This window comes from Prinia subflava, chromosome 3 (genome assembly GCF_021018805.1).
Source record: "Prinia subflava isolate CZ2003 ecotype Zambia chromosome 3, Cam_Psub_1.2, whole genome shotgun sequence".
Taxonomy (NCBI): Eukaryota; Metazoa; Chordata; class Aves; order Passeriformes; family Cisticolidae; genus Prinia; species Prinia subflava.
Window position 1 is genome coordinate 4,012,392 of NC_086249.1, and position 18,509 is coordinate 4,030,900.

Here is an 18,509-nt window from a genome sequence, read left to right on the forward strand (position 1 = left end):
TTTTTGTCTCTTTCATGCTACAAATATTAGTTGAGCCTGGAGCCAAAAACTAAAAACTTGCAGTACTGTTAAATTCATAATGAAGTCCAAAGCACTGAGAGGTGTAAAATTCCTTTGAAAAATAATGGTGTGAGAGAAACATAATAGAAAAAAAACTAACTAGTGTTATCCATTAAAATACATAAAACATTTGTGAAGAGTCTTAAACATACAACCAATGCTAACGTCTTCCTCACAGTCTCAAATGGTGAGGGAGTCTCTAGTAGTCACTGGAAGACTCAGGACATACATTCAAGTTCTGGCTGTGGCTGCTAGTTGCAGGCCACCTTCAGAACTAAAGTATTTATTAAATATTTTAAGTTGGGGGTAATATTAAAGCAAATTCTTACGTTAAAGAAACCACAACAAAAGACATATACATAGTACAGAACTAATGGCAGTAGAAAATGAAATGGAGTAAGCATTCCCATATCTACAGAACCTATTAAAAAAAGGATGTGTTGATGCTGACATGCAGGTAGAACTTGCAGTCCTCTTGAAATCTGCCAGAACCCTTCCCCAACATTAAAAGTATTTCCAGCCATTTTCCTCTGGTTGGTTAATTTTTTATAGCATGGATTTAACACAGTATTTTTGTTTTAATTTGTATTATTCAAACTACAGACTACTAGCATTCCTTGACATTGCTGAAATGCTATTCACTCCTGCAACAATTAGGTAACATGAATCATGTGCAAAACAACAAAGTTGGGGGTTTAAAAGCATCTTACAATACCAATAGTTTTGTCATAATGGTTTTTATCAACACCTCTCAATTCTATCATAAATTACTTATGCCCATTCATTTAATGTGTTTATATTGCTGCCTTCTAACAGTGTGTTCACTCTAGCAGTCAACATGGTGGAGAATTTGCTGGCTAAAAACCACGAGAAGACACACACACGGACACAAGATACCTCCCCCCCCCCTATGTGTGTGTCTGTAACAGAAAGTATTTCTTTTATTGCTGAGCAAACGTGCATAATAGCTTGTACTGGATCTGGTAGAAGATGCAGCTACTTGGACAGTCTGCCAAAGGAGGAGGGTAATTCCAGATGCAGAGCAGAGGACACCCAGCTGGAAGCTCTCCCCAGCTGAGGCACTGCGCCGGGCACATCCTGGGACGCCGGGCACATCCTGGGACGCCGGGCACATCCTGGGACGGCAGCTTCCCGGGCTGTCAGGTGCAGATCCTTCAGGGTAGGACAGTGACGTAATCACCGTCGTCATCAGCCTCTGTGAAGTGATCCATACAAACAGAAAAGATGTCATTGCAAGGCGCTCTTCTGAAAGGCCAGCAGCACGGCTGTGGCAGGGCAGGTGGCAACAGCTCAGTGTGGTTTCTCTCTGCTGTCGCAGGGCCAACATTTAGGGCCCCTGTCCCACAGACTGGATTCTCCAGGAACACACTTGCAGGCAAAGCCTGCATTCTGAGCCAGCAAGCACTGTTGTAAACAGTTGCATCCACATGAGACCCCCTCCTTCCTGAGGAACAGTCAAATGTCAGAAATCACCCATCCCAGCTAAAGGAGAGCCTGAGAAATCCTGTTCTCACTTACACTTTGTCAGATTGGCTGCAGTTTTTGAGAACCCAGGGAAAAGGAAGAAATTTGGTGCTTGGAACTCAAAGCTCCAGTATGAAAGCCTATTGCTCCTCAAGCAGCTGCCCTCAGAAAAGCTGTTCCTAGGCTTGAAAACAAAGCTGAGATATCTGCAACCCCCAGGACTGTGACCCCAGTCCCCTGAGGTGTTGCACTGGTTGCACTGGAGCGCTCAGTCCCACATGTGCAGCAAAGCCAGCTGCTGGTGGCACATGAGGGGCGGGACAGGGAAGCAGGGTGCTTGCCTTAGGGAGCACTGCCGTGCTTTGAGCAGTGCCTGTGTCTCAGAGAGAAGCATCGTGACATTAACATAAAGCCCCTGCTGTGGGCATGTAATAATGCAGTCTGAGAGGGAAGTTTGGAATGCTGTATAAGTGAAATTGAATCATAATTTAATAAAAAACAATTCCAAAGTAGTTTGATTATTTCTAAAAAGTCTCCATTTTTATGGAAGACTACACGTATTTTGACACTGAAATGAAAGGATTTGTTTTCCTCCGTGTGAGTCCAGATGAGGACATTGTGCATCTTCTAGAAAACTTCCTGCTGCAGGACTAAAAATAAAATTCATATTACACCTGATTCTTCCTAAAAACATATCCATGCTACTGCAGGATTTTCCATCTCCCTGGAACAGCAATGATAAGAAACCCTAAAAAACATTTTTAGAGCAAAATGGCATATTTGCCTTGTGATACAGGTGACAAGGTAGTGCTGAAGACATGGGAAATGTGTCTCTGAGACTTCCCCTCAGCAAGGTTGCTGGGGCTCCAGCCCCAAAACTGCAGCTTAGTGCACGTTAGTGCTGGGGGAGCTTGCCCAGAGTGGTTGCACTGCTCTTGTGTGTGAAACCGCAGTGACTGCAGCACAGAGGGGCCGCCTGTCAGAGACTGAAATAGTTCATGCCTCAGACTTTGATATAAAGTTCTGCTCATTATAACAAAAACTGTGTAAGGAAGATACAACCAAGGAAGCCTCCTTGAAGATGCCTGACAGGAACTTTGGACTGCAAGTCAAACTGCTGAGATTAGATAAAGGGAAAACCCATTCTTTAGTCACCTGAAACCGAGAGGGAAATAAGGAAAAGAATGTGAGCCAAACCCAGCAGCCATGCTAAGAATCATCCCCGCCTTGCTTCGGGGTGGGGGAGGCTGTAGCCCACAGACTCCTTTGCTGGGGGCAGGTTTGCACAGGTTTCCCTCCTGAAATGAGGTGAGGGGAGGAAGTTTCGGCGTGTCTCAGGGGCAGTGAGCCCATCCTCCTTTACACAAACTATCTATGGAACCTCCAACCTTGGGAAGGCCACATCCACGGGCCACTCATGTGAGAGGCAGCTGAGGGAGTATCATAATCCATCAACAACCCCCCAAAGTGTCCCCCAGAGTAATTCCTGATGCCTTGGACCACAGGACTGCATGTGATGCAACAAACCCAGAGTCTGTTGTAAGAGACAATGGCAAACTCCCTTCTTGCCCCAGGGAGGGGCCTGGGTTTTCCTACCTAGCCTGAGTGTATATTAACCCACTGAATTCTGTGCTTTCTGGGACAGCCTTCACTGCCAAGAAGACCAGCTGGAGAGGATCAATGGAACATTATTGGGATCTATGGAATGGAGAGTGATTTCTGTCACTCTCTTTCTTTCCCCCTGACCCCTTTCTCCTTTCTCTTCTTTTTACTCTGCTTTGTCTCTCTCTCCCTCTCATATTTACTATCAAATAAACCCCATGCTATTGGCACTGGCATATGGTCTCATTTGCACATTAATTCGGGCAGAGGCATTTCAAATAACTTTAATAACCGGATCACAACACTGCCCCACACCACCATGCTGAGCTGCTGTTGGGCATGAGCTCCACAGGGCAGGGTGGAGACTCCAAAGTTTTGTTTTCTTTATGATATCTGTACTTAACAAAAGGATTTCCCTTGCTCACGTGTGCCCTGGCTGGGGCTCTCAGCACACTCTGCTGGAGGTCATCGAAGTCTCAGGTTATTTTGCAGCCTACGGCCTGATGGATGCTGCAGCTGAGTGTTGTACAGCAGGAACATGAGGAATGGTGTGAGGGATACCAGCAAGTTACCAACAGTACCTCCAGTCATGCTTTTCAAAACAAGGATGTGAGGATGACATGGGGCTATACAGCACAGTCTAAAGCTTTATGAGAACCTCTGTCTTTATTGTATCCATTTGCATAATTCTGTCAGGTAGAAGCATCATATCCTCACCCTACACCTGGGACTGGTGAGCACAAATTAACAGAGGAAGAGCAATGAGAAGCTGAACTCTGGTTCCAAGGCTGTGATCCTGAGCACAAGACTATATGTTTGTTATCAATTAATCATGTTTGAATAGAAATCACAAGCTGGCTTGCTTACCTGCCCATCTTAGAACTGAGTAAGGTTTTGATATAAAAATATCTTAGAACCTGGACATTAAAGGTAAAGGACAGCCTCAACGTCCAGTGAAGTGAAAGGGCCTGGTACCTTGGCAGAAGCACTTTGGGTAAAACTGGTTCTCAGCCTTCTCCAGCCTAGAAGCATCAACATCCATGAATGAGAAGGCTGTAGGCAGCTTTTTTCATCATTGTGTATCTCTAGCAATTTTAATTTGTAGTGGGTGAGGGTAAGTAACCTGTGAGCTAAGAATAATCATTTCAGCAAACACAGGAGAGAAGGGAGAATGTAAAACTTCTGTTCATGCAAGAAGACATTGAGCAAGTATTCACCACCAACCTGTCAATGCTGTCATCTTTAAAAAACCACAAAGGCAGAGCTAAGTTTCTCACCATCATAAATGTTGTCCCTTTCTGACCGGAACCTCTGGCTTCTTCGCGAGGCGTTTGGTTTCTTCACTGGGTAGCGGAGGTTTGTTATTAGTCCTTGATTTGGCTTTTCAAAAGCGTATATTAAGTCTGTTAATGTTTTGAAGGTCCTCTCTGGAACACCTTCAGAAGTCTGTAAGGAAAGGATAACAAAATATGCTTGCGAGTTCCCTTCCTCTAAATGAAAAGAATGATAAGTTGTTTCTTATTTACCAAGGAACTGTTTTGTAAACAGGTGACAGAATACTGCACTGCCCTTAAAACACTAGGGACACTTGTTTGAAGCCATGGTTATGGCACTAAAAGTAACCTTTCTCACCATCTTTTTATTTCAAAAAGAACATCAGTTAAATTATTGGTGTAGATGTGTGCTGCAGTGATCCACTAGAGCAGAGTGTTGAAGAGCGACAGCATCACACACTGGTCTGACAACAAAAGCTTAGGGATAACGTACTTAATACTCACTTAAAATGTTGCCTTTAAGTAACTAGGTGACAAACAGAACCCAAACTTTTACAAAATATCAGCATTATCAAGCAAAGGTCATGTGCAAAAAACTGTTCTTTAAGCGTGGGTTCATATGACAGGACTGAATTGCTCCTGCAGCTCAGCCCTGCAGCGATCTGTGCATGGATTTTACAGTGCTGTGACTTCAGGGCAGTGACAGACAGTGAGCAGCCTACTAGTAGTCATTAGAAGAGAACAGGGCTTTGGTTTCACTTAATCTGATAGCTAACAAAGAAATATGTATTTATATTCTGTGGTTTTCTGCATCCTTCATCTTCCATTCAGCCCTGGATGGACTGGATGCTGATGCCTCTGTGTACTGGGTCTGGCTGGGAGGAGTTAACTTTCTTCATAGCAGCCTACGTAGTGCTATGCTCTGAATTTGTGACAGAAACAGTGCTGATAACAGAGCCACATTTTGGCTGTTGCTGGACAGTGCTTGTGCAGCTTTAAGGATGTCTCTTTCTTGCACTTGGTTCCCCTGGGGAGCAGGCTGGGGGTGTGCAAGGTGCTGGCTTTCCCATCTCACCCCATCTGACACTGTACCAGCAATAAAAGCTTAGGGGAAGGGAGGACGTTTGTGGTTGTGTGTGCTGAGACCTCACTTTCCTGGAGGTCGCTAAATATCTGCCTCCTGATGGTGAGGAGTTGCTAAACTTCTTTGCTTTTCTTGTGTGCACAACTTTGCTTTACCTATTTACCTTTTTTATCTGGTCCAGGAGTTCCCTCACTTTTGTTCCTTGTGTTCTCTTCCCCCACCCTGCCCTGCTAAGGAGGGAGGGAGTGAACAGTTGTGGGAATGCTTAGCTGGTTTGGGCCAGCCTTGTGCACTCTAGAAAGCTCATGGCTGAATCTGGCTTTGAAAAACAAAAAAATACAAACAACCTCTCCTCCACCATCAATACATTATTTCAGTCAATTATTTTAGTAAGCCAAAATGATCTGACTTAAATTTTTTAAGAACTGAATTCTTTCACATTATTGACAAAACTTTATAAGGAAGAATGGGTTTGAAAAGTCTAAAAATATCTGAGTTACCTGCTGACAGGAAGGAAAGCATAACTCCAATAGAGGGGCTAAGGTCCAAAACGGAGTATTTTTTGTCAGCAAACCATTCTTCTTCATGGGAAATTGTGTCTTTCATACATAGGCAAAACCACTGATAAGCAATAAATTACCAGCATATGAGAGCTTGGAGTGTTCTTTATGAAGTGATTTCCTCATTCCACGTAAATGCTGCTGAATATTGGCAGTCCTCTTGGCTATGCTACTACAAGCAGGGGAGTGAGACAGCTTTTAGGTGTCCTTTCACATTGCCTGGGGATTTGATTGATGCATTAGTCTCTCTAAGACTTGCTTTACTTGAATAAGCAGCGTTATTTGGCATTGTCACTTCAGGTGCCTCACAATCGCACAGAATTATAGATTCTTTAAGTCAAAAAGATCATTGCAATATCCCAGATCCCTGTGAGATGCTGCATGCAATAGCAGCACTTTCAAGTAGAAAAAGGTCATTAGGAACAGGAAAAATAAGAAAAGTAATATAGATATTTCATCAGTGCTATCAAAAAGAAATAGTCAAATGAGAAAGCAGCTAGTTAATAAATAACAGCCACTTAGTCCACAAACACAAGAGCTACTTTTTGTGGTCATATATAATATGAATTGACTAAAGAGCAAACTTGGAAATATTTTCTATAGTATTGTATTTATGGATTTTTTAAAAAATCTAAGATCATAAACTAAAATGACTAGATTAAAATGATCATTACTCATAGATGAATATAAGATCTTTTAATTTATGATTTTTTAAAAATCTGTGATCCTTAATACAGTCTTTAGAGATGTAATGAGAGTTACTCACCTGTATTCTAAAATATCCTTGGTGTTCCCTGAAGATACGGTAAGTGTAGATAAAGTTCTCAAAGCTGTGAAAAACATTGTATACATAATACATCACATTAACAAAGTGGACATATCTGCAAACAGTATTAGAGACATGAGAAATGCAGTAAAATTGAATGAGGCAGAGACAAAAGCAAAAGAGAAGAGATCTTAGAGATCACAAAATGAGTGAAGATTTATTATCTTGAAATACAAAATTACTCTAACCAGGGGTTTCAAAGAACATATGAACTAATCCTAAAACAGGCCCTTAATAAGCATAATTTGATTCCACAGACATCACCTCATCTCTCTCATCTTCCTCACTGCTCTAACCTTCATTTTGCATTTCTGCCCCAAGAAGGCTGTTGAATTCTCGGAGAGATGTTGGCAGAAAATGGCCTCCAGTCACCAGCACCCCAGAAAATTACTGTATGGCCCTTACTTCTAAGAATAATGTTCTTCCTTTGCATTTCCCAGGGTTTTAGTTATTGGTATTTTTGATAATATGCAGGTGTTTGAACACTGAGGTTACTGATGTCTTTGGATATATTTTGACAACAGAAATCAGATACCACAGTAGCAGCAATTCAGGAGGTGAACTGGAGATCATGACTGAGGTTAAAAAAGGTAGCAGAGTTGCAAGAAAACATACATCACAAATAAGTGAGGAGGTTGGGGAGAGAGAGGAGCAGCATCTGAAAGCAAGTTTTTTTGGTGCCTGTTCATCAGGAGGATTTCAGCTGTACCTATGTGGCTATCTGAACTGTCATGAGAAGGAGAAACTTGGGGCAAAAATCTGGCTCAGGGGACTTGCACAGAAATGAAGGGTCACTCTGAAAATAAAGTACTTTGTTCAGCAAAAAAAGTCACTATGAACTGAGATCAGAATAAGGCTTCTAGTTATAACAGATTTATTTTAATTCAAAGAGTGGTATCAGGGATGCATATTTGGTTTTTGCCTTCTTGAGATACCTGTGGAAATCTACATGTTCCTTGCTGAAGAGTACTTTTATAAATGTGAGTGCTCATTCTTTGCACACAGACAGAGGAGTGAGAAAAAGAAATATCAGGAACTGATCATTTTTGAAACTTGTTCTTTACTGATCAATGAAATTTTAAAACATTACTGCCTGGATATTATTCAGCTACTGTAATTTTTACTAAATGAACATGAAACTACCATTAAAATGGAAACTTCTGTTTCCTCATGAACTACTAATGAGGAAGCTTACCAAAAGCTAGTAATAGGGTACAAATAAAATGTTAGGTTTGGAAGAAAAGCAAGGTGAGAGGGAGAATGGCAAGTTGAACAGTAAGAAGAACAGTAGCATAAACAGTAGGTCTGAACTGAGGCACTGTCAGAGACCTGGAATAATTCTGGATGAAGGAGACAGTGTGCTGTGGAGGAAGGTGTATCAGCAGAGCCATGCACCTTGCCCAGTTAGAGGAGAGATGCATTTGAACTGGTCCCACCATTCTGACTCCCAGGTACTCCATGGGAGTACCCCTCCCATATCCCAGTAAAAAAGGACAAGAATGCTTGTTTGCTGCAGCAAGTGGATCAGTGTCTCTGCCCACAGATCAATTAATTTGAGAAGGGTTTACCAGTTTGTACATGAGCCATCTTAGATGCTAGACAAGGTGTTAAGATTCAATGCTAATTCAAAAGTTGCCTTTGAACATCACTAAGAGCTTCAGTGTTGATTGCCCACAGTTTTAGGGCCATGAAGCACTGCCAGGCAACCCAGTTTCTGAGGCAGTTCTCAGCCAGTGCACTAATACCATCCCATGTGCTGTCTGAACACAAGCCTTGCTCTGACCTGTGCAAGCCACCATCTATCTGTGCACCGCTGCTGCCACTCTGCAGTTTAACTGAGGCATTTTTTCATGTCGGGATTATAGTCTCATCCACTAAACACTTCAGTTTTTATCAGCTTTTAACACTAAAATCCACAGAGGCAAACTGGAAGTCACATGATTTTTCTTATGCCTGCACAGAATATTGTGGCAGGCAGGTGTGACAGGCCAAAGTATGTCTGCAAGACATCACATGGCAAATGTGCTTTGCCCTTAAAAAAAAAAAAAAAAAAAGACAAAAGGAAAAGCAACTGTGTTGGTGTGGCACAAAGCTTAGCCCAAGTTCTAGCTAACATTGTCATTCTTCCTCTGTGTCATGTTCCCCATTTGTCCCTTCTGACAGGGTATGGATGCGCATTCCCTCTCGTCTCCCTGCCATCCCCTCACCTCCTGCATTGTCTCATTGCACACCATACTGAAAGCAGGTTCTTGTAGCTCCCTTGCTGGGGGCTCTCTTTGTCTTCCACTTCCTATTTCTCTTCTTCTAGTTCTGGTATTTTACAGACCTCCTTCTACGCACCAACCCAGTAGTACTCCATTTATCTCCCTTTTTCTCCCATCTCCATTGATTTTTTAATAATAAATTAATTTTTAGTGATTGATAAAAATAGCTTCTCATATTTTTTAATTAATTAGATGTGGTAAAAGGTTTTCACCTTTTAAAGTCACACTCAAACATATCCGCTACAAGAGTGCAAAACCTCATAGGTTCAAAGACCTAGATTTTAGTTTTTAAACTTTGAATGCATTATGAACAGATCAACTATATATGAAAACTGTAAAAAGGGAAATAAAAGTGCTATTGCCTACAGAAAAAGAAAATAATAAAATTTTAACTGTACTAATTAAAGCTTCAGACAGAAACAGCAGTTTTCTATGCCTATCTTGCCTGTGGATCTGTCACATGAATTGAAACAGAAATGTGTAATTTTCAGCCTCAGACTGCGTTCTTATATCAGGTAAAATTCCTTTGAAACCCAAGGTTGAGTTTTCATCAGACAGAACTTCTACAAAGAAGGAAGTGTTTTGTAATACTCCATGAGACTTTCCAGTGTCTCAACAGTGCTAAAATGCTGTTTACTCATCATTATAGAGGCAGTTACTTTGAGTAAGGTTCTTAGCATCTTTTGGCAGGCTGAGCTATTTTCTCTGGGCTCCCCGTATTGTCTGCAGAGAGAGACCAGCATCACCAGATTATAGTTCATTTATCATCTGTTGCATAAAATGTTTTTTTGGAAGTGCTACCCTCTCACTAGTCACTATAAAGGAAACCTAAAGCAACCAGCACAACTTGAATACATAGACACACTCCCTTGGAGTTAATATCAGGGAAGAGCTATTAATGTTATGGAAGATGATTGTTGTCCTAGGATCCAACTGAAAACTCATAAAAAATCAGTATTAGTGTACTTACAAAACACAGAGACACAAGGCTCCTTCCACACTCTCACTCTCCCGTATTAAATAGCTGCCATTCTTTTTCTTCTTCTTCAGCAGCTCTTCACAGGTTCCTCGTGTTATCTTTCCATGAAAAAATGGGAGTTCCATGGACAAAAGAAAACAAGGTATCCTGCCTTTCAAAGCAATTCTGGAGCAAGTCAGAGGCCTGTCATGAAAAGAAGACTTATTCCAAAGGCAGCTTCCTGCAGACATCTGAAGCTGGAGGTGCCAAGGATGCACAGGAGTTCATCAGTGTTGTTTACTGAACCATCCCCGGTGAGGTGGGTTACTCTGCAGCCTGACAGCTCTTGACCTCTGTTGAGACAGGAAAGGGTTGGTTTACACTGGTCACAGTCCACATCAAAAAGGAACACACTTTTGTCACGTTATACCAGCAGACTTTTGGGTTATGCATCAGACCTCTAAGCTATGGAATCACTAAGTCAACACTGAGGTATAGTTACATTTTTAAGTAAACTTTTATGTTTAAAGCGGCTCAAAGCCCAGCAAATAGGGTCCTATGCTTCAGGAATAAGTCAAGACTGTACAGAGGAAGATAAAATAATCTAAAAGCACTCTTGTCATTTTTCAGATGATTTTGAGAAGAGAAAATAAGTGTTTGTGGTGTTTTAATCAGCCTCTGTCATGAAGCCATAGAAAGTGCCAGAAAAAACTTGGCAATTCTCTGTTCATACAGAGATTTAAACAAATTTGATCAAAATAAGCTGTAGAATGACACAAGGTGTTTAATAGAGGAACAGTGTGAGATGCAGACACTGCTGTCATCTTGATCACAGAGAAAAATGTGTGAAAAAACCAAGGTAAATAATGATGGAACACTGTAAGCAAAAACAACTACGTGTTACATACAGCTGTTACATTCATGTTTTTTCTCTGACAACTTTATCCAGACAAAAGTCTTACATTAACATTTGTCGTGTTTAACTGCAAGTTGATTGTGCATCACACTAAGGCCATTTCCAGATGCTATCTTAGTTCAGGAATAAAGTACCTCTAAAAAGGTACTGTTTTGTCTCAAAGAAATGTAGAGACTTAAGGAAAAAAGATATCCTAAAGAGAAACCAAGAAACGGCAAGACCAAGGGGATGCTGTTGCTGAGGTCCGTCTGCAGTGACCACAGGTTACTGATAAAAAAAATCCTGAACACCAAGGGGATGAAGTTGTTGATGTACTTAGCTCCTCCAGGTTCAGCTGTCTGCAGACAGCTGCATTTGGAATAAGTTTTCTTTTATCCTCCAATGGGATGGGGATCGTGATTTTTTGGGGGAAATACCTCAGTCTTGTAAGCATCCTTGAGAACATGTGACAAAGATTTTCCTTCTTATCAAATGCACTTGTATTTTCCTCGGGTTAAAACTGTTCATGGCTTTTTTTCCACACCTTGTATAAATAAACAATTTTCATGAGGTATTGGTGAATGGCTTTTCACCCAGACCCCAGCTCTGCAAATGAAGAGCAGCAGCTGCTCAGCACTGTCCTGCTTCAGGCAGGTTCTCTCCTTGCATTGAGAGGAAGGTAGATAGGAAACAACTGCAAATTCCTCCTTCAAGAAGGTAATAAATAGAGTATCTTTACAATTTTCCCTGAAGATCTTGTTACCTAGGTGCAGAAGTATAAGATGGTAGTTTCAGTAGATCTTGTGGATATGAATGCAGAAGTTACTTAAACTACCACGTGCTAGCTGCTGATGGCTTAGCAGAGTGTTTGTCTAATAAAACAAAACAAACAAACAAACAAACACAAAAACCCCCAAACAAACAAACAAACAAACAAAACCAACAACCCCCCCCCCCCAAAAAAAACAAACCCGAAAAAAAACCACCTTAGGAAGGAGAAAGTGCTTGAGGAAAAATGGGGCTGGGTCTCCTTCCAGCAGCAGTCAGCACCCACTGGCCCGATCACCTTCCTCCTCAGCTGTCTCCATAGCTCCCTGAGAGCATTCAGGAATTAGCACTCAGGAATTAACATTGTCCTTTTACCTCACCGTACCTGTCTGTAGTGTTCAAATGGACCTGAGAATAGGAGGAATGAGAAATCATTGAAATATACCAGATAAAGGGGTCTGGGAGGCAGAAAGGAGAGAGGCTGTAAATGTAGTCTGCTCAGTTGCTAAATGTGTGTGTGTGGGTGTGTGGATGGGTGTGGATGTGTTTGAGGGCTAATCCAGGGCAAAACCACACAGCTTCTGTCAAAAACACAACAGGAGTTGCAGATGCTAGCCTGGGATGCCTATTGATGGATGCTGTGTAACATCTGGAAGGTGGGAGATTTCCTTGTCAGTCACCACAGAGCTGCACCGTGAGCCTCACCACAACTTGTACCACACAGCATTAAATATTTTCTCTGCATGTAGGGATCACATAACAACATATTTCCATGGGCCTAATGTAGCTGTAAACTCTGAGCAAATATTTTGTAATACAAACACCTCTAACTTAACAAATCCCGCAAGTATTTTTGGCTTCCACAAACCTGCATACCCAGGCTGCCTTCTCAGCCAAGTCTGAAGAGTGGTAAGAAATTTGACCTGACGATATCAAGTCTGATTAAATGTGTGACAAGGGACCCTGGGAGCTGGAATGGCAGTGATGGCCCAAGGCAGTGGGGCTTGGGTGGTTGATGCAGTTGCACCAGGCTGAGCCTCTGAGAATCTTAGTTACACCATACCAAGCAATAGCTGCTGTGAATCTGTGCTCAAAGTCATTTTACTCGATTCCACAATAGAATTGGGTTGTTTTTTATTTCTCATCCACTTAAGGAGATTTCACAGTTCCTAGGATAGCCTCCTGCAGTGAGTATCCTTTCAGATGGCAGAGAACAGGGGAAAAACAGTCCTTTTTCCTGAGAGATTGCCTCTTGGCCTGCTTTTACCATGGCACGGGGAAAAAAAAACAGGTAGAGTTTCACTTCCCAAAAATCTTCTGTATGTCAAAACAATTACATCCTTTAGTCAATCTTATGTTTTCTGAACTTAATGCAATCACTTCCTTCAGTCTTTTTCCACAAGCCACCTTTTCTTGCAATTGTTCTCTTTACTTTTCTCTGACACCACTTTGGCTACTACTTCTATAAAATTGGATGCCTATAAATAAGCAGAGTCTTTTGATTAGAAGAGCAGGATAGTTAGGCACGCTTCCCTTCGCAGAGTAGCTGCTAAAGAAACAAGACCTGCAACATTCTGGCAGCAGTGCCAAGCCCTCGTTGACTGTACAGCTAACTGGGTTTCTGCCATTCGGCTGCCTGGACTAATTTTCTTTTTTTTCTCTCTTGTTATTGTAAAACTTAGCAAGGCCATTTCACAGTGACACCTCACGTTAACAAGCACAGTTGGAGTTCTGGTTCTGCAATATCTCCTGGCTGCAGCTCCAGCACAGCAAAGCTCTTGACAGTGCCTTCTGTAAGAACAGGAGATCTGGGGAGAAGCTAGGCTGCTTGACAACACTGAGGGTCACACATTCAGTGAATCATCAGGCAGAGTGTGGGATATCAGGGCTAAAAGCTGTGATCAAGAGCAAAACCAGTGTGCTTGAACTGTTGAGAGTAAAGCAAGGAGCTGAAGGGTCATTTATTGTGTGGCCAGAAATAAAAAAAACAGCCACAATGTAAGAAAAGAGAAAGTAAGTTGAGTTCTAGCTAAATCTCTTCAAAATGAATTCTCGTAGAGCTGTGTCGATGGGCAGTCCCAGTCCTGTGGCTTACTCTAGCAACAGAAGCAATAATGCTTTTGCAAGAACTGTTACAGCAAAAATTACATTTAATTTCAGTTAAAAACTTTAGCATGATATCTACACCAGACTATACTTTTGCAATTTACTATGCCTGGATACAAAGGGATTTTTTTTTGTGGTGTCTGTTGATGGCTAGATTTACTTGAGACTGAAAGAAAAATCATTATGATGTAAATTCAAGAAGAAAATTGAACTAGTGTGTATATTAGAGATTGCTGCTACAGCTGTCTGTGGAGCCCCAAGGCCTCAGAGCTCTGCCATTAGCTTTCTAATAAAATATAAACCTACGAGGAAAAGCCTGTTTTATAACCCTCTTAACATACTGCCTGTGTTTTAAAATGCAAGTAAAAAGAAAACAGTAGTTCAAAATAAAAGTGGTGTTTAAAATGAACTGAGAATGGTAGTTCAAACTTGTCTGTGCTAAAATTTGAATTAAAAAGTATCAGGGCCAAACAATTAAAAAAGGTTTACAAGATACATGAATATGTCTAAGTAATGGGTTTTGGTCTTAAAATTATCTAGAATTTTGCTTAAAAGTTAACTTACAGGATAGAGGCATAAAACAGTAATTTCCTTCTCATTGGCAACCACATTGTCAGGGTTCAGAGTGATCCATATTCAATTACTCCCTGAGCTGCAATGTTTGTATTTAAGTGTTATAATCTGCCTCTGAGGCTGGGTAACTGAGGCTCTTGTTAATAGATCCCTTGGAGTGAATTAGATTGAAACAATACTGAATTATAAAAGTATATATGAAGCATACTTATTTTAAAACATTTTAATTGCAGCAGAAAGAAGGAGTGTAGCCATTTTTGGTTTTTTTCTATGAAAATAAAAATAATGTATCCTGAAAATTCAGCTTCTAAGACATCATTCATTGGTCTCAAATATCACATAAATCAGTTAATGAAATGGAGTAAGGAGTTAGTTCACATCATAATGCCCCAAAGTACTTGCCTTCCTGTTAAGAAATGTGCAAATAAAGCTGTAGGAAGTGACAAACCTCACTTACACTTTCCACTACACACGTACTCCATCAAATATAACTGCACTATAAAAGTTGGAGCTTTTGTCTTAATATTTGACAAGACTGACCAGAGTGTTTATCTGTCCTTGAGACCTAGAGTCCTATTAACTATGTCATCATTTTTTACCTTGTGAATTTTCTCTTACTAGTAGATCTACTAATATTTTGCTAGTCATTAACTTACAGTGTCCTGTTCAGAATGTTGTGTACATGGCAACTACAGCTTGCCACATTATACCATCCTTGTATAATATTGAAAACAACACTTATTACCCCCTCCCCTTGTAGTAATTAGGCACTGAATAATGTAAAGAAAAACAGGATGACGACATATAAACTTCAGAAGGCTCTTGCATCATTTCCTAAACCACCTTTGTGCCAACATTTAATTTTTATCCCACAAGTACCAAACTTCCTTCCTTCACGTAATCCTCTTCCTTTACTGGTGGTCTGGGCAGCACTACTGAGAGGTGACCAGAGAACCAGGCTCTCCAAGTACATGCAGGGCATGCACAGGGCAGAATGATGGTCCCAGCTCTCAAGAGTTTACAGACAAATTCACACAGAGCTTGTATTCATATCTTGTCAAGACAGACATGAATCCTAATGTAGAAGCTTATGCTTGAAAGTATCAACTTTCCAAAGCTAAAGGCTAAATGGGAGTTTAAATCATAGATATAAAAATGGGATCAAAAGAACAGACTAGGAGAACTGATTAAAGCAGAATTTGTGGAGCGTATCAAAAGCAAAGAAAGCACTTAGGCTGCCCTTCAGGTTTAAGCCAAAAGTAATTTTTATATCCAAAAATGGTTACTAGCGGATATATAGAGAAAGAACAAGTAAGAGAGAGACACTTTTTTGTTCAAAAATGAGTACAGTTCTGGTACAAAAGAGGATAAATACTGTAAAAGGACAGCTAGGATAAGAACCTTTTCTGTAAAAATCAGGAAAAAACATGTCCTGCTGTACAGAAGCTGCAAAGTTCAGATGAAGGCTGAATATGGGAACCTACAGATGCCCCAGAAAAGTTGACATTCAGCTTGAGTTGTGCTCTGTGGTAGAGAACATAATGGAAGAATGGTTTTAGGGAAAACTGGCTTGGTAGCCCTAGATTCCAAGAGAATGCATCAATTAAATTAAAGGGGTCTGTCAGCCCATTGTCTCAGTCAAAATCTTCTGTGATTCCTCAAAGGAAAGCCAGAAAGCAGCAAAAGGAATTCCTCAATAGAGTGGAAATCACAACAGAGCAGATCATAGGATAGAAGGGAGGGAGGCAGATGAAAGGGGCACAGAATGAGCAGCAGGCAATAAGGAGCAGAAGTGGGATCCTGTAAGGAGTCCTTAAAGTGAGGGTCACTAAAACCTTGGGAAGAGGGGCAGGTGTCTCAAGGCCAGTTACACTCACCAGCGGGTCAGTGGCTGAGGTCAGCCTCACAGGAAGGCAAAGGCAGAGGCAAGGCAACAAAGGAGGGAAAGGTAGGGAACTAGGAAAAAAAAAAGATTAATGAATGAAACAAAACCTGATTTTCCTTAAAAACAGCCAAAGGCTGATGAGAATAATAAAAAGGGGGAAACATCTAAAGACCGTTTGACTTAATTTTGTTTAAAGACGTATCAGCGAGCACTGATCATGACTGGTGATTCATTAGGGCACTATGAAGTGCAGGTACCACAACTTTCATGTGAAAATAGCCCATGAACTGCACTGCAGGATGGTTTTCCCACACAGCTTCAGCTTCTCTGATCAAATTAATTTTGATCTTCTCCAGCACAGTTGTATTTGAGCAGGTGAACTTTTCTCTTTTTCAAGGACAGTTTATAAAAGTGACCTGAGCGGAAACCATGTGAGGATTCCCAGCTTTCTTGTGGATTTCAGAGCCTTAGAGCTTCACTTTGACAGCTCACTATTTGCCTGCAAAGGCACCTGCCTCTCTCCATGAGAAACATTCTCCCTAACCCTTAGCTGGTCTTGTGCTGGTTTTCATTATTTTGCAAATAATTAGATGAAGATTTAGGAAATTAGATTATAGTTTAGCATTTCAGCTCAAATCAGTGCTTATAGACGCCCATACTAGTTAGAGAACCTTTGTTCTTTTTGACCCAAATTAGTAGAGGCCAACATTTATCAAGGGTTTTGTGTTTTTACAGCATGCCTAGATTAGAAATGCTGAGTCAGGCAGGAACATGTTTTCTGCCTGTAATCACTTAAGATTAAGAGGGGAAAAAGAAAGGACTTGAACTACTGCAGCACAGCTATAACAGACACTCTTGCTGATGGAGTTCTCAGATCTGCTCCATTTTGACTCCCTTTCACAGATAAAGCTTCCTACTGCTACTGTTGCCACTATCAAATTCATATTCAAACCCAAATGTTCCATCTCACAGCATGGAAGCTGGGTGCAATGATTCTCTGGCTTGGTGCCTCTGAAAATAACTCCACTGGTGAAAATAATCATGAAGAAGGAAGCAGAAATTAAAATTAACGGCATGAACGCTTCAATTTTTCCTTGGAAATCTGGGAGTTTATCAACAAAGCTTACTTAACTCCTGTAGAGGAGAGAGAGGAAAGAATTTGTGCTTACATAAAGACTGTTATAATCTATCTGTATAGTTATACTCCATTAATAAGGAGGAAAATACATCTTACTATGCAATAATTTGTGGTTCAGCTCAGCTCTGGAGCCTGACTCACTGGAAGTGTAAGTGTGGCTAGCCCTTGCTGTTTTGTTTTGTTGAGTCTGTCCTACTTGCAGCTCAACACCCCACATCTGTGATCTAGAGAATACATCCATGTTTGGGTATGAATTCACCAGGATCTTATTGCTCACCTGTGATGAAAAGACTTGTTATGAGACATCACTTAATATATATGCAAAAAATTTCAAATATTCTGCAACTCCAAAAGAGAGAAGCTACAGTGCAGAAGCCCTTTACATACCAACTTCAAGAGCCCTGAATGCAGCCCCAAGGGATGACTGGCATGGCTGTGGGGTGTCCTGGATGCTCCCAGGGGACAGTGACCTGACCCAGGAGCTGCTTCCAGTCAGGGTCCACCAGGAGACTGGCAACCCAGGGATGACTGCCTGCTCCCAGCCCTTGGTGCCAGCCTCTCCCCAGCCCCATGGAGAAAGCCCTGAACATGATTGTGAAACTGTCCAAGTGGAACATCTGGTTTTATAGCAAAACTAGATTTTATCCACAAGTTCCAGTGCAAAATTGGAGATTATTAGTCTCATACTAAAAGGCAATTTTTAACAGCAGAGCCTTCAGCAGACTATCAAGCAGATCTGTTTTCTTGCACACCCTCTGAGAGCCCTATTAGGGTCTTCTGCTCTGCAGCCCTTGCTCTTTACTACATGCTGGGCTTTTTGTTTTATTGAGGAGTTTTTTCAGCAGTTTTACTGCTGAAAAATATGGAAGGTCTGTCATGCTGGTTTGTCGCTTCATGATCCATTGAATTACCTTCTCAAACTGAGAGCTGCTCTGTAGGTTTCCTCAACATCCTTTATAAAATAACATCTCACTCAGCTTGTTACAGACAAATATGCAATGGTTATATCTAATACTGGGCTAACAGCAGGT

The 18,509-nt window shown here is 41.2% G+C and overlaps 1 protein-coding gene across 1 annotated transcript; it reads right to left on the reverse strand.

Moving 5' to 3' along the window:
- Window positions 1-548: 548 nt before the first annotated feature.
- On the reverse strand, window positions 549-10,636 carry SH2D1B (SH2 domain containing 1B). Its single transcript, XM_063393459.1, has 4 exons — window positions 10,126-10,636; window positions 6,832-6,895; window positions 4,425-4,593; window positions 549-1,276 (listed from the first exon to the last, which is right to left on the reverse strand). Exons 1-4 carry the CDS (start codon window positions 10,362-10,364, stop codon window positions 1,236-1,238), a joined length of 513 nt encoding a protein of 170 aa, XP_063249529.1. The 5' UTR covers window positions 10,365-10,636; the 3' UTR covers window positions 549-1,235.
- Between the last annotated feature and the right edge of the window lie 7,873 nt (window positions 10,637-18,509).